The sequence below is a fragment of the Labeo rohita genome, chromosome 10 (genome assembly GCF_022985175.1).
Source record: "Labeo rohita strain BAU-BD-2019 chromosome 10, IGBB_LRoh.1.0, whole genome shotgun sequence".
NCBI classification, from domain to species: Eukaryota; Metazoa; Chordata; class Actinopteri; order Cypriniformes; family Cyprinidae; genus Labeo; species Labeo rohita.
In genome coordinates this window covers 5,434,484-5,460,972 of record NC_066878.1, presented here as the reverse complement: position 1 = coordinate 5,460,972, position 26,489 = coordinate 5,434,484, and the positions used below count along the sequence as shown (strand labels likewise).

The 26,489-nt window shown below is 37.2% G+C and overlaps 2 protein-coding genes across 2 annotated transcripts in view; one reads left to right on the top strand and one right to left on the bottom strand.

Moving 5' to 3' along the window:
- Positions 1-1,126: 1,126 nt before the first annotated feature.
- LOC127171583 (uncharacterized) lies at positions 1,127-3,948 on the top strand. The gene has a single exon (XM_051120323.1). The coding sequence runs from the start codon at positions 1,399-1,401 to the stop codon at positions 2,467-2,469; it is 1,071 nt and encodes a 356-aa protein (XP_050976280.1). The 5' UTR covers positions 1,127-1,398; the 3' UTR covers positions 2,470-3,948.
- A 1,169-nt stretch (positions 3,949-5,117) lies between these two features.
- cux1a (cut-like homeobox 1a) overlaps positions 5,118-26,489 on the bottom strand; it is a 152,564-nt gene continuing 131,192 nt past the window's right edge. Inside the window, 4 exon segments of the mRNA XM_051120322.1 lie at positions 5,118-9,868; positions 12,800-13,094; positions 17,514-17,702; positions 20,836-21,114. Of these exon segments, the coding sequence (XP_050976279.1) occupies positions 9,418-9,868; positions 12,800-13,094; positions 17,514-17,702; positions 20,836-21,114 (1,214 nt within the window). The 3' untranslated portion in view covers positions 5,118-9,417.

The window sequence follows — 26,489 nt, the reverse complement described above, 5'->3', positions numbered from 1 at the left end:
TTGAATATATTTTAAAATGTAATTTACTCCTGTGATTTCAAAGCTGAATTATTGCATCATTACTCCAGTCACATGATCTTTCAGAAATCATTCTAATATGCTGATTTGCTGCTCAAAAAACATTTATTATTATTATGTTGAAAACAGCTGAGTAAAATTTTTTTTTCAGGTTTCTTTGATGAATAGAAAGTTCAGAGGAACAGCATTTATCTTAAATAGATCTGAAATTTCAGATGCTTTAAAGCATCCTTGCTCGATAAAAGTATTAATTTCTATAATTTCTTTACAAAAAAAAAAAAAAAAAAAAAACAGACTCCAGGCTTTTTAATGATATAGTGTATAATGTTCTTTTTTAAAAAATAGTTTTTATTTCAGATAAATGCTGATCTTTGGATCTTTCTGTTTATCAAAGAATCCTGAAAAATGTGCTCAACCGTTTTATATATTAATACTACTACTAATAATAAATGTTTCTTGAACAGCAAATCAACATATTAGAATGATTTCTGAAGGATCACGTGACACTGGAGTAATGATACTGAAAATTTAGGTTTGATCACAGGAATAAATTACATTTTAAAATATATTCAAAAAGAAAGCAGATATTTAAAATAGTAAAAATATTTCACAATATTACTGCTTTTGCCATACATTGGATCAAATAAATACAGGCTTGGTGAGCAGAAGAAAATTCTTTAAAAAACATTAAAATCTTACTGTTCAAAAACTTTTGACTGGTAGTGTAACGTCCAATGTAATGCACACAATACAATACAATTTGCAGTTATAGAAATACTCCTATAAATATGCATTCACTGACATAAAGAGAAAAATATAGAGCATACAATATATATTTTATTCAGTTATGAATTAACTGGTTCCAGAATTGTTTTAGAATTGTTACTAGAATGAGTTAAGTGCTTTTCGTGGCCCCATAAATGTTAATATTTAACTGAACATAATTTAAATCATTTTTTGACTACTGTCATTTTCTCATGTCCACAGAAAAACTGAATTGAATTTTCTATACAATGAAATGTCTATAATTACATTATCTGCAATAATTTCGTGATTAATTTGCATTAATAATACTAATAATGATTGAGAATACTTTATGTCCTGATATTTGGACAATCCTAGTTAAAAAACAAACAAATAAATAACAAAAAATTGGTTTTGTTTTTCAAACATTTTAAACTACAGAAGGAATTGAATTGTAAGAATGACCCTGTCAATCGCAGCACAGTTTATTATGTAATCATTATGATGTAAAAACAACCTCAACGCCCCACCAATCTCTTATCTGGAAATATTCTTCTCCCACTTCATTGGCCAAATTTCACTCAACCCGAAAAGAAGCTAAAATCTGATTGGTCGATTTGCGGTACGCGGAAACAGATGATGCTTTCTTCAGTTGATCCCTGCGCAATGGCGGAGGTCAGACTGCGGTTCCTGAGCGGCGCTTATAAGCTTTTAAAACCGCAAAATCTCCCGCTTTTGGATAAAAACTATACACCGGTTGCAACAGCATCTTATGTTGCAGGTTTAATAAATTTGCCAGAGCTCTGTGTGATTAGAAATGACCGCGTCGAAGCAGCAAAAAGACCGGCAGCTCTTGAGTCTCCAAAAGGGACCGCAAACACACTCTTGACCGGTGCTGGTGGAGTTACAAACAGCTTGAAAGTGCCGTTGGACCTCCATTCTGGAAATGTTAATGTATGGACTGACTGCCATGGATTAAAATTTAAATCTAAGAAATCCAGCTCGTGTCTGGGAACAGATGGAAAACTCCTTCTGTCCAGCCATACTGGCACTCACTTTCAACGCCAGTTAAGGAGATCCATCTATAAAAAGACTCTTTATGCATCTCCAAAAGATTTTTTAGGGCAGTTTATGTCTTTCACCAGAGCTTATAGTGGCACAGACAGCCCGTTATACAAATCAAAGTCTGCTTACTATGACATTTTGGAAGTTTCCCCCACCGCCACGCATGCGCAAATCAAGACTGCTTACTATAAGCAGTCCTTTATATATCACCCGGACAAGAACGCAGGCAGCGAGGAGGCCGTGTTCAGGTTCTCTCAGATCAGCGAGGCCTACAACGTCCTGGGTAATAAAGCTCTGAGGAGGAAATACGACCGTGGGATCCTGAGTCAAGCTGACCTACATGGATCCAGCAAACCCACCGGCAGAGAGAGTCCTGCATCAGGGCAGCAGAGCAGAAGCCGAGACTCGCCCTCTGTTGGAGCCACCCAGCAAAACATCTTCGACTTTGATACATTCATCAGATCACACTACGGAGAACAGCTGAAGAGAGAGCAGGAGATCCGGCAGCGTAGGGAAGAGATCATCAGGAAGAAAGAAGAGCTGGTTGAGGATATGAAACTGGGCAGGTTGAAGGAGATCACTGTAGGGGTGATGCTGGTTACGGCGATGATGATCTTGTTTAGCCTCAAGTCTACCAAATGAAGAAGATACAGGGATACTTGAAAAACATCTCACATTTTAACTGCTAAAAATGGGTTTTGATTAAATAATGTGCCAACACACAAATATATTGTACTGATATGTCATATTTATCATTTTTTTCGTGTTTCAACTAGTGCTGTCAAACAATTTAAACGCATCCAAATAAAAGTTGTTTATATGTGACCCTGGACCACAAAATCAGTTATAAGGGTAAATTTTTCAAAATTGAGCTTTATACAACATCCGAAAGCTGAATAAATAAGCTTTCCATTGATGCATGGTTTGTTAGGATAGAACAATATTTGGTCGAGATACAACTATTTCAGTATATGGAACCTAAGGATGCAAAAAAAAATCTAAATATTGAGAAAATCGCCTTTAAAGTTGTCCAAATTAAGTTCTTTACAATATATATTACTAATCAAAAATGAAGTTTTGATATATTTACAGTAGGAAATTTACAAAATATATTCATGGAACATGATCTTTACTTAATTTCCTAATGATTTTTGGCATAAAAGAAAAATCTATAATTTGATCCATACAATGTATTTTTGGCTATTGCTACATGTATTCCCCAGCGACTTAAGACGGGTTTCATGGTCCAGGGTCACATATATGCGTGTACTGTGTACATTTTTAATGTATATAAGCAAAAACTTTTATTTTTGATGCGATTAATTGTGGTTAATCATGTGACAGCATTAGTTTTAACAAATCCTACCCAAAACTGATTTTCTAAAAGGGGATTGTTAATTTCTTTTTCTTCCTTTTTTTTTTCTTTTGGGAAAAAATGACAAAATATAAGAAAGAAAGGTCTTGTTTTAATTTTCTTTTTTGAAAATATAAAATATAAACAAAAAAAAAAGAGAGATGCTGTATAAACACAACCAACAACCAGACTGATTCAGACTATTTGATCTTAAACGTTTTAATTTAAGGTAATAGGACATCTGAAAATGGTTTATCTGTCAATGGATGCCATTGTAGCTACAATTGTGTGCTCTACCTCATCCGTTAAACTGTATTCAGAGTAATAATGATTTCTGTAGGTATGGAGCATAATGCATTTAAACTGTTAGGAAACACTGATGGCATTATTTTGCACAAAAGGCCTTGGTAAAAACCAGCCTTGCTTTATTATTATTATTAGTCTGGCTTCACTTCACCTGAGCCCCTAATTTAAGTTTTAGAATAACTGACAAGTATTGTGTACAAAATAAATGTCTGTCACTTGAAAGTAAAGTGTAATTTAGACATTTGGAAGTATGATGGAAATGTTCTGAATTTGTGGTCGGCTAATTAAGGATGTAGACTGTTAACACAAGATGTGAGTTCAATCTAAAAATGGAATTGGAATGAAAGATTTGCTGAAATTAAATTGAAACAATTCAATTTAAATGTGCCTTATGGTTATTTAAATACATGGATGAATATGTACTGTGGATATCGTGGAAAGAAAATAAATTATTCAAAATATGTTTGTGTAGAAGTGTGGTGTTTCTAGCAGTATGTGCTTATTTTTGAAACTTTTGTATGTTGTAATTTCATTTAGGCCCTTAAAAGGTCCACATGACACAGATATACGTATGCATATATTACCAGTCAAAAGTTTTTGAACAGTAACATTTTTAATGTTTTATAAAGAAGTCTCATCTGCTCACCAAGCCTGCATTTATTTGATCCAAAGTATGAAATATTTTTACTATTTAAAATAACTGTTTTCTATTTGAATATATTTTAAAATGCAATTTATTTCTGTTACCAAAGCTAAATTTTCAGCATCATTACTCCAGTCTTCAGCCTCCCATGATCCTTCAGAAATCGTTCCTATATGTTGATTTTCTGTCTAAGAAACATTACTACTATCAATATTTAAAACAGCTGAGTATATTTTTTCAAAATTCTTTGATGAATAGAAAGATCCAGAGATTTTCATTTATCTGAAATAATTTATAGAAATACGTTTTTTTGCAAGGATGCGTTAAATTGATCAAAAGTGATAAGACATTTATAACGTTTATTTCAGATAAATGCTATTCTTCTGAACTTTCTATTCCTCAAAAAAATCGACTCCGCAGTTTTCAACAATAATAAATGTTTTATAAACAGCAAATCAGATTATTATATTGATTTCTGAAGGATCATGTGACTGGAGACATGCTGCTAAAAATTCAGTTATTTTAAATAGTAAATATATTACTTTTTTTGCTGTACTTTGGATCAAATAAATGCAGGCTTGGTGAGCAGAAGAGCCTTCTTTAAAAACGTACTGTTCAAAAACATTTGACTGGTAAACATATAACTGTTGTAGTCATAAAAACATGTACACATTGTAGTTTACACATACTTTGTGCTGCTTGAACATGGGTTCATATTCCTGACATCAGAAATACTCAAATAAATGCAGAGTACAGTGGTAATGTGTTTGTACAAAAGATATTTACTTCAGTTAATACACCTATGGTGGTAATGAGGAATAATAATAATAATAATTATAATAATAATAATAATAATAATGAATTTCAAACAGTGATATTGCTTTTTTCATTTTGGATTAGAACTGTAACAGCGCTGGGAACAGAATACAAGACTACATGATGATACACAAAGGAAAAACCAACCGAACTAAATACATATCAAGAGAACAAAGTGGAAGAGTCTTTATTCAGGTAAAATGGAGGATTCAGCTCCATCTCGTGGTTCAAAACCATGACACATAGAAAAATAAACCATACAACTGTCGTTAGCAGGTGTAAGAGGGAAAGTGTCACCAACAAACTAATGGACAAAAGGACTGTGCTAAACCGAGGTTCTACCTGAGCTTTGAGAGACCTAAGGAGAATCTATAGGATACCAGCTTGTGTTGGGAGCTGCCTGTCATATTTCATTACAAGGCTTCATATTACCCATATTACAGCATACAGAGCAACAACAGAGAGAGATAAAGAGATCCAAGACATCCCATTTCCATAGATCGTTGGTCGAAATGAATCGTGATAAAGTGTTGCTCTCGCTGAGACAGATGTATAATCGTCGTGCTCGCCTCACATGTAACACAATTACACAACTTGAAAAACAAACGAACGAGAGAAGAAAAAAAAAATTTCAAATCTCCATCCGGGATACGATGAAACAAACGGTGGCTGTTTAAAAACATACTGTCTCAGGTGAAGAAAGAACATACTGTCTCAGGAAGTGATGTAAGTGTGTGAGGGAATAAACGAGGTAACAATTATGACATCACTAGCGAACTAAGCTACGGACGAATATCTACATTAATGCTACTCGTGACTACCAATGTAATATCAATAATGATGATCTTTTTGTTGCTTTGTTTTTCTTTTTTTCTTTTTTTGTCTTTTTCTTAAGAAATCATATAAACGTGCTGTCTGTGCAGTCGTTACGTTGATGTGTTATTTAGTCATCTGCAATACTTTCCATAGAAAAATATTTGCAAAAAGCAGAGAAAAAAAGTGCTGGACATCTGCACTGAGAATCGTTTGGAAACTCTAAGTGTTCTTCTAATAAGTGTTTCATGCCATGATATCAACAGTACGGTTACGGTTACGGTTTCAGTCAGTGAGAACGTGACAGACGTTAAAAAAAAAACGTCCGTAATATAGACCAGATTTGAATGTGCTCCTAAACGTGTGTTTCCTTCGTCTGTGTTCAATTGAAGCACATGTTCGTGATCAGAAAAAGAGTCTTTACAAGCTGATTTGTCTGCTTTGACAATTTGGTCCACACTACAGTATATAGTCTACAAATCATTTCAAGAGTTTCCGCGCGCCAAATCCATCTGTGAACTTCCTCCAGCATGAGGGGAATCCTACCGTTAAAATACATGATCAAAAAATATCTAATGAATGCCTAGAGATGATTAAAACGACACTTGGGACGAATAAATGCGAAGTTAACCGATCGAAATTGCCATTGTAAAAACTTTGGTTTTTTAATAACCAAGCCTGAATCCTGGGACAGCTGTTTTCTCTCAGATAAAACAATACAGACACCCTAAAAGTACAGAATATTATGACCTGAGACTAGATGAGACCTTATTGTTATTATTATTAAACTTGCTGGCGAAAATGCGCTATGATACTTCCAATCAATCACTTACTTGGAATGAAGACGACGCGATTATAGTAGCGAACAGTTTTCAGTGAAGGCACTCCAATGTTAGACGTGGAGAGAAAGTTCGAGAAACAGTCACGTGCTTTCGACGTATTCGAATATTCCGCTAAAAACATCGGTTCATGAAGTATCTCTCTGTGCTTTCGTAGGTCTTAAAGAGACAAATTTGATTTGAATCATTCATTGGCACGCGTTAAAAAGGCCAAAGGTAGTTTTAAGCCGTTCTTCAAGATTCATCGGCGTACATTTGAACGCCACCGAACGACATCGAGTGAATTTCATTCCTACTAAAAAACGAAAACGAAAAGTCCAATTCCTCAAGGTGCAGCTCAAAGCGACAGCTCATTTTCAGTGACGTTAACTACCAGTTGTTCACTGGCTCATTATAGCAACTTGATTGCGATTTATAAACGTAACGTTACGTAATCTCAGAACGTTTGCAGGTTAACCTGAAAACCCAATTCAAGAGCGTCAATCGTAGAGTCAATACAGCCAAACGCAATTCATCTTGAATTGTCATTAAAGTTAAAACATCTAAAATGCGTACTAATTAAAATCATTAATGCAATACATAGAATTCTGCTTCCTTTGTCAATGTAGTAACTGTTCATCCAGCTCACTAACAGAGTAAAATATATGGAACAAAAAAAAAAACAAAAACAAAAAAAAAAAAATGATAATCTTCAGAATTAATCAATAGACATGTATCAAAAGTACATCATTTAAATGTAATCCAATACTGCCGGCAGTCTATTAGTCTAAAAATATGTAACCTGACCTTTTATAGTCCCTTCCATTACAAAAAAAAGAACACGTATAACAATATAAGACATCAATATGTAAAAGACAGCATCTATAAATAAGCAAACCACACCAACAAACAAAAATATCTACCATTAGTTTATGCGTGTAAATAAAAAGAACTTAAATGTACTATGTGATATGCTGCAGGACTGCTAAATAGCTTAGGGACGTGAGGAGGTGTTTGCTTCCACTGCCTGTGGCGAGTAGTAGTAGTAATATACAAATATAGATCGCTCTTGTCAACAATCACACACACACAAACACCCTCACACTCAAGGTTCGCGCGTGGCGCCACCGATCTGCGCTTTCGTTCACAAAATCAACTGCATACAATGACACAAGGGCCGGAGGTGAAAGGTGAGCAGGTTTCGAAAGGTGTTCAGGAGAGAAAGAACGTTTCTACAGAGGTGCCGAGTCCGTGTAGAGGTTCACCTCGGGCCGCTAACGTTAAAAGAGCTTTTCATTCACAATCTACATATTTTCCTCTTTTTTTTTTTTTCGTTGAACGTGTGTTAAATGAGGATGAAAATGTGTCCGAGTCCTCCGTCGTGTACAGTATGAAGAAAAAACAAAACACAAGTCCGTTTCGCAAGGTGTTTTTCCAGTCGTCTCGGAGGACAGGTGCGCCACGAAAAGCTCGTATGCGGTTGGGTGAACAGTGAATGGAGAAGCTGGTGAAGAACCTGAAGTTTCGAAGTTTGCACGAGAGCGTCCGGTACCCTGGTGCTGAGGACCAGCCCATACAGTGCAGTGGCCCACGGCCACTCCATAGAATTAGAATTTATAACACCATAGATATTGGATTAGAATTGTAATTCTATGGGCCCAAACCGCCCAACTTGGTTAGAGGTCTCTGATGTATGGTTCTATTATAAGAGGATAAAAATCAGGCTTGTTCATTCTCTTTAAAAAATATCTTGTCAGGAATATTTACTCAAAGTACTGTACAAATCCTTTTTTTCTTCACTATCTGTCTTTGTTTTGGCCTAAAATGACGTTTATTATTAAACAAGACCTCCGCGGGCTTCAAAACGCAAGTCGCGGAGGCGATTAAAGCTATGGAAAAAAATTAAACGAGCGCTACCCTTACAAGAGACCTAGATAACGATAAAAATTGACACTTAGCTATCGAGTTACGAAATTACTCCCGTCTCCCATTCGCGTCGACCTTACAACAACGGTATGAATAATTGCGTGATCGTGGATTCTTTCTTTTTTCGTTCGCGTGATTTTTTTTTTTTTAGGCCGTTGGCGTGTGAAATCAAAAGGAGTGCTGTTTAGAGTCAACTGACTGTGCAATCTCTCGGTGGCAACTTAATTGCTATAAAAAAGGATTTTCTTCTCACTTCGGAGAAGCTTCCGAACTGTGAAAATAATGCGGGTTCCATTACGCTGGAATCCATTGCGTACTAGAGTTGCATAGCCATTGGATGGCCTCCTCTGGGGTAGGGAGGGAGAGGCAGGTGGGACGGTGCACCCGTGTTCCTTCAGCCAACACTTGCTTTTAAATGCTTGACTTTTGGTTTGAAACCGGTTCGAACTAGTCTTTGCTGACGGCCGAAGCGTACGTGATACAAAAGAGGAAACTCCCAAGACTCTTGAGAACTGATAAATTATTGTAACAGTTATTCAGCTTGTTGGTGAGAACGCCTCTATTAGAAATAGAGAGACGGTGATATCATAGTGTGTGTTTTTGTGTTTTTTGTGACTGTCGCCAGTCTTGAGAATATTTCATGGGAACGCTCCCTCTCCTGTGCTTTTCAGTTTTGTGTCTCCACCATTAGCCAATGGTGTCACAGCCCTGTGGCCAGCAGGGCCGTTAAGTGCTTCACAAAATAAACAGACTAAAAACTTGTTTCCTTTTCTTGTTCTTGTCTCTGATAACCCACTTCTAAACAGCGAATCGAAACCCTTGGGTTAACCGGTGTTGTGTGTGCACCAGGCTTGGCCGGGTTAGCTCAGTGAGGGACAAAGTGAGAATAAAACGACGACAACGTGGCGGCGCCCTCAGAACTCCCATTCGTGAGGCTCGTCGCGGTTCGCCGCTTTCTCCAGCCTGTGGATGATGTTGTTGAGGTTGGCTGCTTTCTTCTTGCGCAGACTGCTGTCCTTTGGGTTTCGGCAGGGGGTAGCAGCGGCAGTGGCGGCGGCAGAGGATACGGACTCGGGGATGCCGAACAGGCTGTCTATGATGCCTCCTCGTGGCCTGCTGGTGCCCGAGGCGCTGGGGAACTCGGCCTCAGCGTCTTCGTCTCTGTGGCTGAGGCTGGGGCTCTCCAGGAGGCCCTTGCGTTCCTCAGAACCACTCGGTCGTCCCTCCGCGGTGCTGTCGGACTCGGTGCCATCGCAGCTGTTGTCTCCTTCGCCACCGGACTTCCCGGGCCGCGCCGAGGGGGATCCGCCTTCGCCGGCCGCCGCCTGGATCTCTTCGATAAAGAGCTCTCGCCGAATACGGGATCTGTGGGAACAACGAACAAGACTTGTGAGAAAAGGAACAAAGTCAGATGGATAGCTGCTAAGCTAAAGCCCAAAGCATAGTATATAAAGTAGGGATGCACCGAAACGTATCGGCCGAAATGCTTGCGCGTTTTGTCAGTAAAGCCGGTTCTGTAATCAGCTGTAAATGCCATCAGGTGCGTGATTTCACTGACGAGCTGCGCAAATCCATGTTCATTATCAGTGTGAATTTGCGCAGCTCGTCAGTGAACAACGGCTGTGTGTAGTATATACGGCTCAACGTGAAATCACGCACCTGATGGCATTTACCGCTGATTACAGAACCGGCTTTACTGACAAAACGCGCAAGCATTTCGGCCGATACGTTTCGGTGCATCCCTAATATAAAGTATAGATTTTATGCACCCGTTAGGGTATGGGTACAGTGCCGCTGCCTAATTTCGTCAGTATACTTCTACTGTAAGCATATAGCCCATTTTTTCAACCACAGAAACAAAGAAACTGAGGGTGAGCTCCTCAGTGCCTCCTACTGTGGTATGACTGGGCCCCAATAGTCGACAAACTGTTTGTCGACAAGAAAAGGCTTGGCTGACTGAAGTTTTATTAATTGCTTGTTCGCAGAAAAAAAAAAAAAAAATTCAGAACATCAAAATGCTCACCTATCATTTACCGACGTCAAATATGGCTTTTCTTCTGAAATCTCTGCTGAAAAAAATTTGCTAAAACCAGCCTAAGGTTTTATAGGGGTTTTGGCCACTTCCTTAGCTGGCCAGGCTGGGAGACCAGCTGGAACAACCAGTTAATCCTGCTGAAAAAAAAAAACAGCTAAAACCAGCCTAAGTTAGTTGGCTGGTCTTAGCTGGTTTTAGCTGGTTGTTCCAGCTGGTCTCCCAGCCTGACCAGCTAAGACCAGCCTGGCCAGCTAAGGAAGTGGCCAAAACCACTCTAAAACCAGCCTGCTGACCAGCTAAGACCAGGCTTGATGACCAGCTAAAACCAGTCAACCAGCTTAGGCTGGTTTTAGCAAGTTTTTCCAGCAGGAAAACCAGCTTGACCAGCCTAACCAGCCTAACCAGGTTGGGAGACCAGCTAAAACCAGCTACTTAAACCAGTTAAGACCAGCCAACCAGCTTAGGCTGGTTCTAGCTGTTTTTTTTTCAGCAGGGATATGTACATAGTAGCAACTTCACATTGCCGCTCAATCTAATGTTAAAGTATAAAAAATGCACTGTTGAAGTGTCTGTGCGGAGTGTGGAAGCTGAATAGTAGCGCACTTTACGGCATGACAGATGGAAGCGCCAGTGTGGTCACCTGCTCTTAAAATACTGTCATTTTTGGCAATACAGATAACAGTAATACATCTTTCAAATCTGTAAAGACTGTATGTTTATTTATGTGCACTCACAATAACAACAAAACGTTGCGCTTTTGTAAAATAATGAAAGCAAACAGTATGCGCTTTCTGCCGTCCTGGTCTCTGTGAACTTGAGTGTGTCACTTTAAAACTTTACAGGCGCATCACCACTGCGGAGATGACAAGTCATTGTCGTCGACTTGATCTCTTAAGACGAAAACAAAGAAAGCACTAGTTTATCAATAAATTATTAAAACATTAATGCAGCCTCCTTACTGTTTTTCCCACATTCATAATTATTATATCTGCCAGTGCGCTGTGGCAAGCTTTTTTTGTGCGCTTGAGCGCTTATTAGACTTTTTAGACATTTAAAGACTCATTATTGTAATTTATATGGTTTATTAATAAACGTGTGACTATTGGTAATGCTAAGTTGACTAATTCTAAAAATTAACAACTACTAGTCGACCAGAAAAATCTTTAGTTGAGGGCAGCCCTATGTTATGGCTTGTACATGCATTTTAAATTGTGAATAAAGTTCATCCACAAGGTGGCAACACTGGCCTGGCTCATTGTTTCACAGTTGGAGAAGAAACAAAGGAGACAGAACAAGAATAACAAACTACTGAAAACGGCGACAACTATAGACGCAGGTTTTATTCCAACTAAGCATTTGCCCAAACATTTTGTTTTATATGACGTCACAGTGTGACAAAAGACTACCTTTGGAGAAGATCAACGCCTACTTCTACATCATCTGCACAGGCAGTCAGAGACGAGTAATCGTAGTTCCAGATCATTTTAGTAAGAAACAAGAACGTCAGCTCCTGCATCAACAGCACCACACGCATACGTCGTAGTACTCTTGTGAATATGTGGTGGAGACTGACACGGAAGAGAAGAAACTGTTGAATGAAGTTGTTATTTTTACTTTCTTTGCACACAAAAAGTATTGTCATAGCTTCATAACATTACGTTTAAACCACTGACTTTACATGGATTATTTTAACGCATTTGCGTCGCTGTCTATGCAAGGTCAGAAAGCTCTCGGATTTCATCAAAAATATCTTAATTTATGTTCTAAAGTTAAACGAAGGTCTTATGGGTTTGGAACAACATGAGGTTGAGTAATTACTGACAGAAGTTTCATTTTTGTGTGAACTATGTCTTTAAAATTATACATGATGCACTCCTGACTATATTGAATCCAACTTTAATTAGCCGCAACACACAAGTGTGAGTAACAATGTTTTTACTATGTGTCACTATTGCTTTGTTTGTTACAAATTGTTTACAGAGTAAATGTACATGTTTTCAACCCTGTATTGTTTTTAGAGCACACCAGAGCAATGTCCATGGATTATTTTAATATGCAAAACGATCATAGTAATGGGCGTTTACTAAAAAAACAGTTTTAAAATAGGTCAAAAAAAGGATAGAAAATTGCGTATTACTTATAAATTATGTTTTTTTTAAATATAAAATTCTTACTGACATTATAAGCGGACCACAGAGAACCTTATAAAATTTAAAAAAAATAAAGTTCATATGGGTTTAAGGGGTAAAGCGCCTCAGTACCTGTAGTTGTGGAACCAGTTGATGACCGTGCTGGTTTTGAGGTTGAGCTGGCTCGCTAACTCCTCAATGGTTTTAGGAGAGGGGTAAGGCTTCTGCTGGTAGGCTCTCTTCAGAGCTTCCTTCTCTTCTGGAGCCAGCACCACACGGGGTTTCTTCAGCTGGGGCTGCTGCTGTTGCTGCTGCTGCTGCTGGGAGAGGTTTTGGGGGCTGGCGCCCTGAGTGAGGTCACTTCCTGACAGACCGCTCTCCAGCGAATGACTCTCACCGATTGAGCTGTGGCGCCTCTTCATGTAGGCTGGAAAACACATATGGAGAACAGCTGTAAATACAATCAGAGAATATACATACAAATAAGCAAACATGCTCTGGGAAATATGTTTAACATGATGCACTAAACAACAAATTAAAAGCACTGGCCCATATGTGACCCTGGACCACAAAACCAGCCATAAGTAGCACGGTTATATTAGTAGCAATAGCCAAAAATACATTGTGTTGGGCAAAATGATCAATTTTTCTTTTATGCCAAAAATCATTAGGATATTAAGTAAAGATCACGTTCTATGAAGATATTTAGTAAATTACCTATCATAATTATACCAAAAATAACTTTTTATTAGTAATATGCATTGCGAAGAATGTCATTTGGTCAACTTTAAAGTCAAGTTTTTTTTTCTCAATATTTTGAATTTTTTTGTACCCTTAGATATATATAGGACAAAATATTGTCCTATCCTAACAAAAAAAGCTTATTTATTCAGCCTTCAGTTGATGTATAAATCTGTGAAACCAATTATGGTTTTATAGTCCAGGGTCCAGTATTGATTGAACTGAATATTGGGGGGGCAGTGTGTTCCCCTCAGTGTCTATGGTGGATACAGTCCTACTAAACAGCATGTGTTAGATGCTTTAGATTAAATTACAGTTAATAAAATGCATGATTGCTGTATTTTTCTCTAGACAGTAGGGGGCAGTCTTTGATTACCAATATTATTATTGCATCTCAAGGTTTTTGTAAGTTTGACTGGTACATCAGCATTACAAAAGTAATAATTCAAAAATAATTATTCAAAAATCCTCCAAAAAAAGGGAGATTCAACTAGGCTAAATTATAAAGATGACCTGATTATTTAAGAGCTTTCTAAGTTTGCATTTATTGTGCATGTGTTTTTATTTGTTGCACGTGTCGGTTTCTCTGTTTTGAGCATTGCTGTTTAGCAACCCACTCTAATTTAAACAAAGCAATTAATCTTAATAACATAACAATGACATTTTTTACTAGTGTCAGTGAAAATGGGTTAAAATTGACACACAAAGCAGTACCGTTTTGCATCATGTCATAATTTTCTCATAAATGTATTTAGCTGTCTAAAAGTCAAAAATTCCACATATTGTACTACTGAGAATTAGAGAATTGTTTTTGTTCAGCAAGAGCACATAAATTTGATCAAAAGGGAGAGTAAAGATATTTATAGTGCGATTCTATTCATTTGATCTTTGCATTCATCAAAGAATCCTGAAAAAAAGATCAGTTTCCACAAAAATATTAATCGGTTTTCAACACTGATAATAATAATAATAATAACAATAATAACAACATAAGAATTTCTGAAGGCTCATGTGACGCTGATGGCTGCAGAAAATTCAGCTTTCATCACATAAATAAATAACATTTTAAGACACATTAATATTGAAAACAGTTCTTTTAAATTAGAATAATATTTCACAATATTACAAATAGAAGTATTAGCGCTAGTAAAAAAAAAAAAAAAAAAAAAAATACTGGCAGGAAAACACAATTCTGAATTCCTGGCCCAACTAGGCCAAATATTCTCAAAACGCCAGGAATTCTTTCTCCTACGAACAATTTACAGTTTAATGAAAAGTAATTCCAGTAACAATAATACCGAGTAATCAGTATGATGACTTTGTTTTTTCTTAAATGAACACAAACAGAGAGCAAGCACATTAAAATCCTTTTTCTGATTTAAAAAAAAAAAAAGGCACAGTACAGCTAACTACACAGCTGTGTGTGAAATTTGTCATTTCCGCTGCGTTTCAGTGTCTGTTGAAGAGGAGCCTTTGGCAACAGCAATGGTAAAAGATTCCGCTGGTGGCCAAAACTCTCAGAACAAGGGCCAAGCAAGGCTAATTTGCTTTGTGCCTCTAGCCAGCGTCGAGGTCAAATTCATACTCTTTTCTGAAAAGCTGGAGCGAGGTGGAGAGAGACGAAAACAGAGAGAGAACACGACAGCGAAGCTGTTGCTTTCCGTCCCTGGCAAGCGCACAGTGAGCTTTAGGGGTAAACGATGGAGCCACTTTCACTCTAATGAGGAGGTCCCCCCCGAGTTTTGCCCGCTCCACGCGCATGCGAACCACAAAGCCTGACTCATAACAAAACCATCATCGTCATCGTCACCCAGGGAGCACCAGTAATGTCACTTTTAGCCCGAGAGGAGTGTTAAACAGGCCTAATGACTCCAGGAATGTTCACTTGGCCTGCTGCAAGCTCGGAGGCGTACGGGCCCGGCGCTGGGTGCAGTGGACTTTAAGTAAGCCAGCCCCACAGAGCCGTCAGCCTGTCACAGCCGATCACAGAAATGACATCTCCCACCCTCATCAATCCAGACAGCGGAGCGACGAGCGGCCTCACAGAGCATGTGCGGCCTACACGCCAGCCAGAGGACACATCTGGGCTATTAAAGAGGGAAAAAAAGAGCAATCAAACAGCCCATCAGGCCTCCCTCCGCCTGACCGCCTCATCTCCGGCATCTCGCGCATCTCTTCACATTAAAGAGAGGCGCGTTGACGAGAGGCAGCTTAAAGATTGTTTTCTGCAACTCCTGCGCTGGCTGGAATCAATACTGGATAAACACAATCGCACATTTGGCGATAATTAGCAGGTGTAAATATGGACATGTAATCACGGACGCATTATGTAAATATGGACACATGACCAAGGTACTGACAATCTGCGATCTGCATGAAAATACACAATTGTTGCGCTTTTTTCTGTTACCAGAAAAATGTAAGATAGACTAAGTCTACTTGTATGTTCGAAAATGTAACATGTAAACTTATTTATACTTACATTTAAATTATTACTTTTATTCAGCAAGGATACATTCATGGATCGAAAGTGAGAGCAAGGACATTTATAATGTGTATATAGATTGTTTTACTTAAAGATTTCAAAACGTAAAATAATTTTACTTTTGAACTTTATAAGTCATGAAAAATCCTGAAAAAACAAATCACGGTTGCTCCTTCAACATTGATAATAATGAGAAATGTTTCTTGAGCAAAAAAAATCTAATAAACACTAATGAATCCAACCAACCACAAACTTTGGAAGTGTAATTTAGTGTTTTTATGACACTAAAAGCTGTTGTACCTGGCTGAAGCTATTTGATTATAATACAATATAAATTTCATAGGGCTGGGATTTGAAACAAATTTCACAATTCAATTTGATTAGCTTCCGATTCACAATCTTGTGATTTGATTTCAGATTCGATTCAATATAGATTATTTTGGATACATATCAGGTACAGTACATGCCAAATTTTCTCAAGACATAAATTCTCACAACTAATGATGTAAAATATACATGAGAGTCAGTTGATACTACATTACTATAATATTGAAGGTTAAAATTAACTGATTTGTATACAAACGCTTGAATTAGACTGAATAAAGTTTTTATAATAATAATAATAAAGTTAGAATTACATATTTCTACTCCAGTTCATTTTTTTAAATGGTGGCTGTCATAAAACCTGACGGGTTTATTCAAACATAAATTAAACATCGAAGAACAGTAAAAATTATAATGAATATGTTATTTGTTGCACATATTTAGCAAAAAGCTCCTTTATACAATTTATTTTTCTAGCTGACTAACCAGTTTATGGTCAAGGAATATGTTTTTCCTGAGGTACATATGACGTTACGTGACATTACGTGACATTGTTTACAAGCTGTTATATTGACGTCTTTGAGCGGTTAAACACCGATCGAGCGATTACAAGAGACAGGATACAGATTTCGGTAAGTTGTACTCACTTTTAACATACAATCGGTGTTTATTCAAGTTTATTTTTACACATAACATTTACACACACACACACTCTCTTTATGTAAGATTTTACAGTGGCTGAAATAGTTTTGCACAATGATAAAAATAGTCAAAAAAGCACTATGTAGTTGTGTGTGAATGTGGCTGGATTGAGCTTTTGAAAACAAGATGTGGTGAGGACATTATCCTGCCCCCCAGCTATTGACGTTAGCAGTTCCTAGTTTGAAACTACCAGGTTTAAAGTGTCTAAAACCAATAAATATGTCCCTGAGCTGCTTTGTCTTTACATGGAACCAGCCCAGATTGGGCACCAGCACTTTGTTAGTGAAAAAAGAGGTTGATAGGAAACTGGAAACGCGACCCAGATGAGCACTATGGTTCAGGCAAACTGCTGCAACACAGCTCCATCGTCAAGTGAAAAAGACAACAACAAAAAACAAATAAAATTCCACACCAGACAGCCGTCTTTAAAATGTCCTAAAAAGACCTGCCAACTAAGCCGACACTGAACAAACTGTGAAGCGCTTTAATAAACACTGAAATAAAAACATTCTGAAACAACACAGACAATTGCAAACAGGTGTTTGTTGGTGTGCGGCCAGACGGCGGCAGATGCTTTTCGAGGCGGGAGATTACCTTTCTTTTCCATCCGCTTCATGTCCATGAGCTTCTCCACGTTCCGCGGGTCGCTCAGCCACAGCTGCATTCGTACAAACGGCTCCCGACCCTTCAGGCTGAGCTTGTGCCAGGGCTTGGGCCGGGCCAGCAGATCAGACACGGAGCCCTGCGTCAAACCCAGGATGCTCTCGCCAAACAGACGCTGGCCTGTGGAGCAAACAAATCACATTCGTCAAGAAACCTTCATGTGACTCAACGCTGGACGATCTGAAAGAGTCCAAAAGCTTGTCTTAATATTAAACAATATATTGTTTTATTATTAACAAACTTGTTTTTGTGAAACATTTTACTTGATGTGTGTTGTGCTACACTAAAAAATTCCACTTGGTTTGATATTTTGTTATCTTAACTGTGTCTTAAAAGGATAGCTCACCCAAGAATAAAATTCTGTCATTTATTACTCACCCTCATGTCGTTCCAAACCCGTAAGACCTTCGTTCATCTTCACAACACATATTTTTGATGAAATCCGAGAGCTTTCTGACTCTATTTTTGTTTTCTTTGCACAAAAAGTATTCTTGTAGCTTTACAACATTACAGGTGAACCACTGATGTCACATGGACTATTTTAACAATGTCTTTACTACCTTTCTGGGCCTTGAATGTGTCAATTGCATTGCTTAATTTCTTAATTTGTGTTCTGAAGATGAACAAAGGTCTTACAGGTTTGGAACGACATGAAGGTGAGAAATTATTGACAGAGTTTTCTTTTTTAGGTGAACTATCCCTTGAAGAGGCTTAAAAATACATTTCGAGGCCACTGTAGATACATTTAATTTATGTTGGGCCATTATTATTTAAGAAAACAAAAAACATCTAGGAACATGTTTTTGTTGTATTATAGCGTCAAGTTTGATCAAACAAACCCTGATGATTTTGCCCCACCTTAAAGAAAAAGTGCTTTTAATTTACTTTCATGGTTTGAAAAGCAAACAAACAATTATATTCCCCAAGAAACCTTCATACAAGCTTGCTGGCAAAATGCCACTTGGATTTATATTTTGTAATACCTGTTTTGAGGTCACTGCAGATACACTTCATTTATTTTGGGCCAATATTATTATTAAATAAACAAAGAGTTCATAAGAACATGTTTTTATTGTGCTATGGCATCAAAGTTGGATCAAACAAGCTCTGCTGATTTCGCTTTTAACCTCCACCTTTAAGACGGGGTGCTTTCAAACAGTTTTCAACGGCCGCTTAAGCTTTCAACAATTTTTTTTTCACTCCAAATAAAAGGCACCTGAATCCTCTTGACAATAACTGCGATCCGTCTATGTTCAAAAAGGAAATGTTCCCCAGAGTAAAACAAAAGCCTGCGATCCCAGAAGATTACTTCTCTCTCTCCCCGCAGACTCGTATCAACACAGCTGTCTTTACATTCTGCACTTTATACAGGTCAATACCACTACAGAGCACAACAAATCTTTGTTGCTCCCGAGACAAAAATCGCGTCGGGAAATGAGAATCTGCGAGATGAAAGAGACTGTCACAGTCTCACGCTGAGGTATCGTCGGTGCGATATATCCGCATTCTCCTTTGTTATATTGTGTGTGATCAGATGACTTTAAAAGAAGAAAGTGTGAACGCAAAGTTCACAAAGACAAAGTGCTGGTGTTTTTGGCCAATTCTCTCTTTTGAGCACGAGGACAACGGATGGTGTGAGTTTAAACAAACGGTGAAGGAGAAAGAAGCTGTGTCCAGTGTGACATTCTCGTTCGACCTCTCATTAATTATGGCAGGGACATCGAGACAGTCGAAGTGGACGGCCATTAAGTGCTAAAGCAGGGCCAACCCGTCCTCCACCTGTCCTCTCATGCGGAGAGACATTATTATAAGTATTGTCTCTCTAGGACAAAATACACCATGTACTGTATCTATTGAGTAAAGTTTGTGGAATAATAGCAGCCATTAGAAGTCGGTTTCATTTACTCAGGAATTTGCACAGTTTTGAACATTTCCAGTTCACTGTGGCTTGCTAGATAAGGATTTTAATAAATTACTTCAATCAAATCACAAATGAATAATTCAGACCATTTGGGAACCAGTTTGACTGATTTGAACGAACTGACCCAAAAAAAAAAAAAAAAAAAAAATCACTCTGAAATCAAACATTACAATGGTTTGTAATCAAGTGAAGAAAATAAGTGTAAGCAAGTGTAGGCAAATAAATAAATAATACATAATTAAATAAATAAAATGCAGAAATTAGTTCATTTTTTTATGTCAGACCACAAAACAAATTTATATAAAACTTTTAGATATTAATTCTTTCAAATATTTTTGTATATAGTTGTTATATAATTTATTTATTTATAAATACTAATAAATGATAAAATGTAATATTTTCAATATATTGTTATTTAAATATTAAATAAATAACATTTATATATAAATAATTATATTTATTTATATTTAATTTTATGTTATATTATTTATACTATATTTTTAACTGTAATTGTATAATTATTACTAATCAAATTAACAAAACATAGCATCAAAAAACACTCAGAAATCAAACATTACTATGATTTGTAATCGAGTGAAGCAAAGAAGTGTAAGCAAATAAATAAATAAATATGCATTTTTTTATGCCTGACCAAAATACCACTCAAATTCACATTAACATTTTTAAATATTAATTCTTTATAATATTTACGTTATTACTATTAAGTTTATATTTATTGAGTTCATTTTTTATGCCTGACAAATTTACATTAACATTTTCAAATATTAATTATTTATACTATTTTTATACTATTAAGTGAATATTTACTGAGTTATTTTTTTATGCCTGACCACAAACACCACTCAAATTTATATTAACATTTTTAAATTTATTCTTGAAAATATTTTTGTTTAGTTATTATTATTTTATATTTATAAATAAATTGTTTATTACGTTATTTATAATTTTTTTTAAATAAATTTGTATATAAATAATTCTATTTAAATATTACATTTTATGTTACATATATTTGTATTATATACTTAGCTTATTTATACATTTTTCTAATATTTTATAATTTATATATAAAAAAATACTAATCAAGTTAACAAAACATCGCATCAAAAACATACCAAAAATAACAGTAAAAACTGTAGAATTTCTCCACTAGTCAATCATGAGTGTTTCTATACTGTAGGTAAGTACTTTTTCATAAAAGTAGCTTGATTTTAGTTGAACTGCTTGAAATTATAGATAGAGCAGATTGCAGATAGTCCATATTTCGTTCACTGAGGTACACTGGCCACCATTTTTTTTTTAAACACAACTCACCGAGGTTGTTATCAGTCAGAACTTCTTTCACTTTCTTAGTGATGGCGTAGGTGTCCAGCTCGGGCGACATCGCTACCATTTCTTGTATGCTGAGACCCGCGTGTCCCGGCAGAGGTAACGGTAGAGGCGTGCCGGGTTGGGACTCGGAAATTTCGCTGGGCTCCTGGATGGACGCTCGGCACATCTGCTCCTCCTGCTGGCTTTTAACGGACTCCTCGGCCGAACTCAGAGGGGATTCTGGGGCAGGACTGCAGCTGGCTGAGGTCTTCGGAGTAATCTCTATGGAAACGAGAGGAACAGAATTAAGACGTCGCGCCAATGCAGCACGTGACCTCGTCCGCTGACTGGGCATTGCTTATAGACAGAAGGCCCGAATGAAGATCAGTCTAAATATGGAGCGGGTAGCCAATGAAACCGTAACCCCCAAACAAGGTCTTCCTGCTCAGCAACAGGAAGTGATGGACAGTGACAGATGCATCATGTCACGCCAAGTCACAGTTTCTCTGAAGCATAATGAGACAAATAAATTAACGAGGAAGAGAGGCATGAGAATTAATATGGTGTGTTCCATGGTAGCTCATGGTAAGTCTGTTCTGCTCACCAAGCCTGCATTTATTTGATCCAAAGTACAGGAAAAAACAGTAAAATTTTGAAATATTTTTGCTGTTTAAAATAACTTTTCTATTTGAATATATTTTAAAATGAAATTTATTCCTGTGATCAAAGCTACATTTTCAGCATCATTACTACAGTCTTCAGTGTCACATGATCCTTCAGAAATCATTCTAATATGCTGATTTGCTGTTCAAGAAACATTTTTATTATTATCAATATTTAAAACAGTTTTTTCAGGGTTCTTTGATAAATAGAAATAAAAAAAGCTTTTGTAACATTATACACTATACCATTCAAAAGCTTGGAGTCAGTATAATTTTTTTTTTGTAAAGAAATTATAGAAAATAATACTTTTATTTAGCAAGGATGCTTTAAATTGATCAAAAGTGATGATAAAGACATTTATAATATTACAAAATGTTTCTACTTCAGATAAATGCTGTTCTACTAAACTTTCCATTAATCAAAAAATTAAATATAATAAAAATGTTTTTGAGTAGCAAATCAGAATATTAGAATGATTTCTGAAGGATCATGTGACTGGAGTAATGATGCTAAAAATTCAGCTTTGAAATCACAGGAATAATTTACATTTTAAAATATTCAAAATAGAAAACAGTTATTTTAAATAGTAAAAATATTTCAAAATTTTGCCGTTTATGTTGTACTTTGGATCAAATAAATGCAGCCTTGGTGAGCAGAAGAGACTTCTATTAAAAAAAACATTAAAAATCTTAATGTTCAAAAATCTGACTGGTAGTGTATATCATTGTGTAATTGGATAATTGCTGAAGTACAACAGTGAGAAATATTTTAAAAAGTCTATGAAAAAATGTAATCTCATCTACAAACAATCTAAAAAATAATTTGTTTAAAGCAAAACAGGAAGTCATACGTTTGCAATAACATAAGTGCAATTAAATAATGACCGAATTTTGAGTCATTTAATAAGCAGCCATTCCTTTAATAAGCAGACATGAAGCATCCAACACTCTCGCTAATACTCTTCCCTTTCATTTCCCATCTTCCTCTACCCCTGTATTCCAGCTCGACTCTCTGATTCGTTGGCTGTGGCAGTGCAGTGCAGTGCTGGTGGTGAAGAGAGCATCGGGAGGGAGCGTCAGTTTGGATTAGCTGCCTGCCGAGCTGGGGGACACGGCAAACAGAGAGCAGGGCGCTCAAGGCGGGGAGCAGGCAGTCATATCAGATCTGCAGCAAGACCACGCACAGCCTGGTGACAGTTTGACTGGCGGCATGGTCTGTGTGTGTGTGTGGGAGGGGAGCGAGGGAGGTAGGAGGTGTTTTAGGGACACGAGCGGGAATGACAGGATGTTCCTGTGACATGCTGCAAGTAACCAGTGCGTATGCGTGTGATAAAGAGGACGGGAGGGGCGGCCACATCTGGACACACAGCTGGTTAATGCAGCCACGCGTGTGGCCGGGCACACACACATACACGCAGAGCCGGAATAAGCGGCACAAACGTGAAAGCCTACATCTGTCCAGCCCTAATTTTGATGCATGATGGGATTGAGTCTCATACGCACACAATAGGTTTAAACCGAACGGGTCCGAAAATATCCGATCGAGACGTTCTGAAACCTTAAAACACAGTGCAGTCTAATGTTTAAAGGGATAGCTTACCCAAAAATGTAATTTTTGATTGTTCACCCTGAGGTTGTTCAAGATATTTTGGATGAAATCTGAGAGCTTTCTGACCCTGTATAGACCGTAACACAACTGACATGTTCAAGGCCCAGAAAGCTAGTAAGAACGTTGTTGAAAAACTGTAATTTTATGAAGCTACGAGAATTTGTTGTGGTACCCTCGTGAACATACGAAGACTGAAATTGTTGAATAAAGATGTTATTATTGTTTTCTTTGTGCACAAAAAGTATTCTCGTAGCTTCATAACATTACGGTTGAACCATTGTCAAATGGACTATTTTAATGATGTCCTTACTACCTTTCTGGGCCTTGAACATGTCAGTTACATTGCAAAAATATATTATATTTGTGTTTCGAAGATGAACGAAGGTCTTACGGGTTTAGAAAGACATGAGGTTTGTGTAATTAATGACAGGACTTTCATTTTTGGGTGAACTATCCTTTTAAGAAAGGAGGATTTGACAGAAATTAATACTTTTATTCAGCAAGGATGCACCAGCTAAGAAGCGTTGTTAGTTAAACACACTTAGCTGTTATAAATTCACTGTAAACCACGGCTCCATGGGGCTTATTGCTTTTATAAAACGGTTTTTCCATATATGTAGTAAAGTTCCACAAAATAAAACAGAGCAAATAAAGTGTAACGATATTAATAAAAACATTATTCTTCCGCTAAACAATGGCCACATACACACTGCAAGTTTCAGGAGTGACAACCGCATTTAAACGCGGGAGTGAGTCCTGTAAATTATCGTTCTGTGTGAATGGAACAGCAGTCACTCCCGCGTTTGTAACCACAGCAGCGTTCTGGTATTTTGCGAGAGTGAATAAGAATTTAGCTGTTTGGTATCTGCCATTTTTTGGCTAAAGACTCTTTTTGTTCATTGATTTTAACCAAACTACCGCTGATAGATGTGCTGCGTTTTGTTTATGCTCGGAAGGCTGCTTTAGAGAGTGCTGTCTTGCAGTGTTGCCATGTCCTCATATTTACGAGTGCTTTTAGGCATGTTGTTAGCTCACGAAGCTAGGCAATTTAAAAAGTTTTTTGGTGTTATAAAACAAAGTATTTGGTGTTTTAGTGTTTGTTGTTGTTTTTTTCTATGAAGATCTGGCAACATTGACGCTTTACAGCAGGGCTTGTGAGTGCAACTAGCCCCGTGTCAAAATGTGCTAAGGTTAAGACTTTTTTCACTATTATTTTCTTGCATCTTACAGACAAAGATACATCTCAGATGCGCGTTTAAATACGTCAACTAGTTGTTCAGTTCAGTTCAGTTCAGTTCTTCTACATACTGCGTAGAATTTCAGTACATGCGACACTACCTGTATTTTTTGGGAGCTAATTCGGTTGTTGAATGCGTTTATCACTCCCGTATTTTAGTGAATTATGTGTGTACAGAACACGATTAAGGAGAAAAGGTGAACTGACAACTGAATTTAGCAGCAGTGTGTACGTGGCCAAAGTAGTTCCTCAGAAACGGTTGTGGTTGCAACAAAATGGTTGCAAAGCAACACACAGACGTAAACAAAGGTATATGTTTGTAGAGTCATTTACAACAGCTTTGAACGTAGCTCAACCAATCAGAATCAAAGATTGGAACCATCCATTTTTTAATTCAGCTTTGCCACATTTTAAAACACATTAAAACAGAAAACAGTTATGTTAAATAGTAATAATATTTCACAATATTGCTCTTTTTACTGTCCAAGTACACACTGCAGCTAAATTCGGTTGTCAGTTCACCTTTTACTCCTTAATCGCGTTCTGTACACACATAATTCACTAAAATACGGGAGTGACAACCGCATTCGACAACCACATTAACTCACAAAACATACAGGTAGTGACAACCGCATTTACAGAAATTCTACACAGTGTGTACGGAACCGAACTGAACAACTAGATGCTAATGAGGTACTAAAACGCACATGAGAAATACGTCTTTGTCTGTATGTGAGATGCAAGAAAATAACAGTAAAAGAAGTCTTAACCTTAGCTTATTTTGATACTGGGCTAGTTGTGCTTTGGTAAAGCATCAGTGTTGCCAGATCTTCATAGAAAATCAAATGCTTTGTTTTATAACACCAAAAAAAAAAAAATACATCTCATATCCACAACAGACTACTATATTAACCCCATAAAGTGCCTAGCTTTATGAACTAAGCCAAAACAGCATGCCTAAAAGCGCTTGTAAATATGAGGACATGGCAACACAGCAAGACTGTCAAGACTACACATCTATCAGCGACAGTTTAGTTAAAAGTGATGGAGAAAAAAAAAGTCTTTAGCCAAAAAATGGCAGATACCAAACGGCTAAATCCTTATACACTCCCGCAAGATGCCGAAATGAACTGAAACTTACAGTGTGTATGTGTTTTGGATCAAATAAATTTAGCCTTGATGAGATTTCTTTCAGAAAACATTTAAAAAGCGGAAATCGGCTCTAATTTTGAAGCACAATGGGGTTGCATCTCACGTGCACAACAGGTTTGAACTAAACATGTCTGAAAACATCTGATCGAGGCTTTCCCAAACTATTGCACAGGCTAATCTTAACTGGGTTCTGATTGGACGATCGCAAGGACAGACTGACATTCAGAGGAGAGGATCTGCAGAGACTGATGAGGGGTCATGGAGTGCTCTTCAACTCACACACACACACACCTTTGCATACACATGCACACACACACAAACCCTGGAGGAGAGCTTGTTTTAGCCCGGTTGAGTGTGTCGTCCTAATGAGGGTCAGTAAGGACAGGCAATATACAGGACACTTGCTAGAGGACAACAGACAGCGAACAGGAAGAACCTTGTGTGGTGTTGTAACATCCATCTATTTAGGCTTTTAGTCTTTTTTTAACCTTTAGTGTATTGCTTTTTTCCTTTAATTTTCCCACATGGTTTATCTGAAAGAGACAGTTCACCCCAAAAATGAAAAATGACTCATTCCAAACCAGTATGACTTTCTTTCTTCAGCACCTTCAGAGTAAAATTTCGAATCACGTAATGATTTTCTGTGCCGTTACTGTGAATACAGAGCGGAGACAAAAGAAAGTCAGTCATACTGGTTTGGATCAACATGATGGTGAGTAAATGATGACAAGTTTCATCACCCAGTGACATATTCGTTTTGCTTTAAGAAATAACCAGCTCCCTTCTTTCTATAAATCAGCATATATCAATCGGTTGACCTAAATCAATCTGAGTCATCAAAAACGTCCTGTTTTAAATCCACACTGGGCTCTTTCCTGTGCCCTGCCACCATTTGCAGTTTTTTTTTTTTTTTTTTTTTTTTTTTTTTTTTTTTTTTTTTCGCTGAGGTGCATTAGCTCAGTGCTAAGTGCTCCGTGCTGAAAGCTGTGAGGCACAG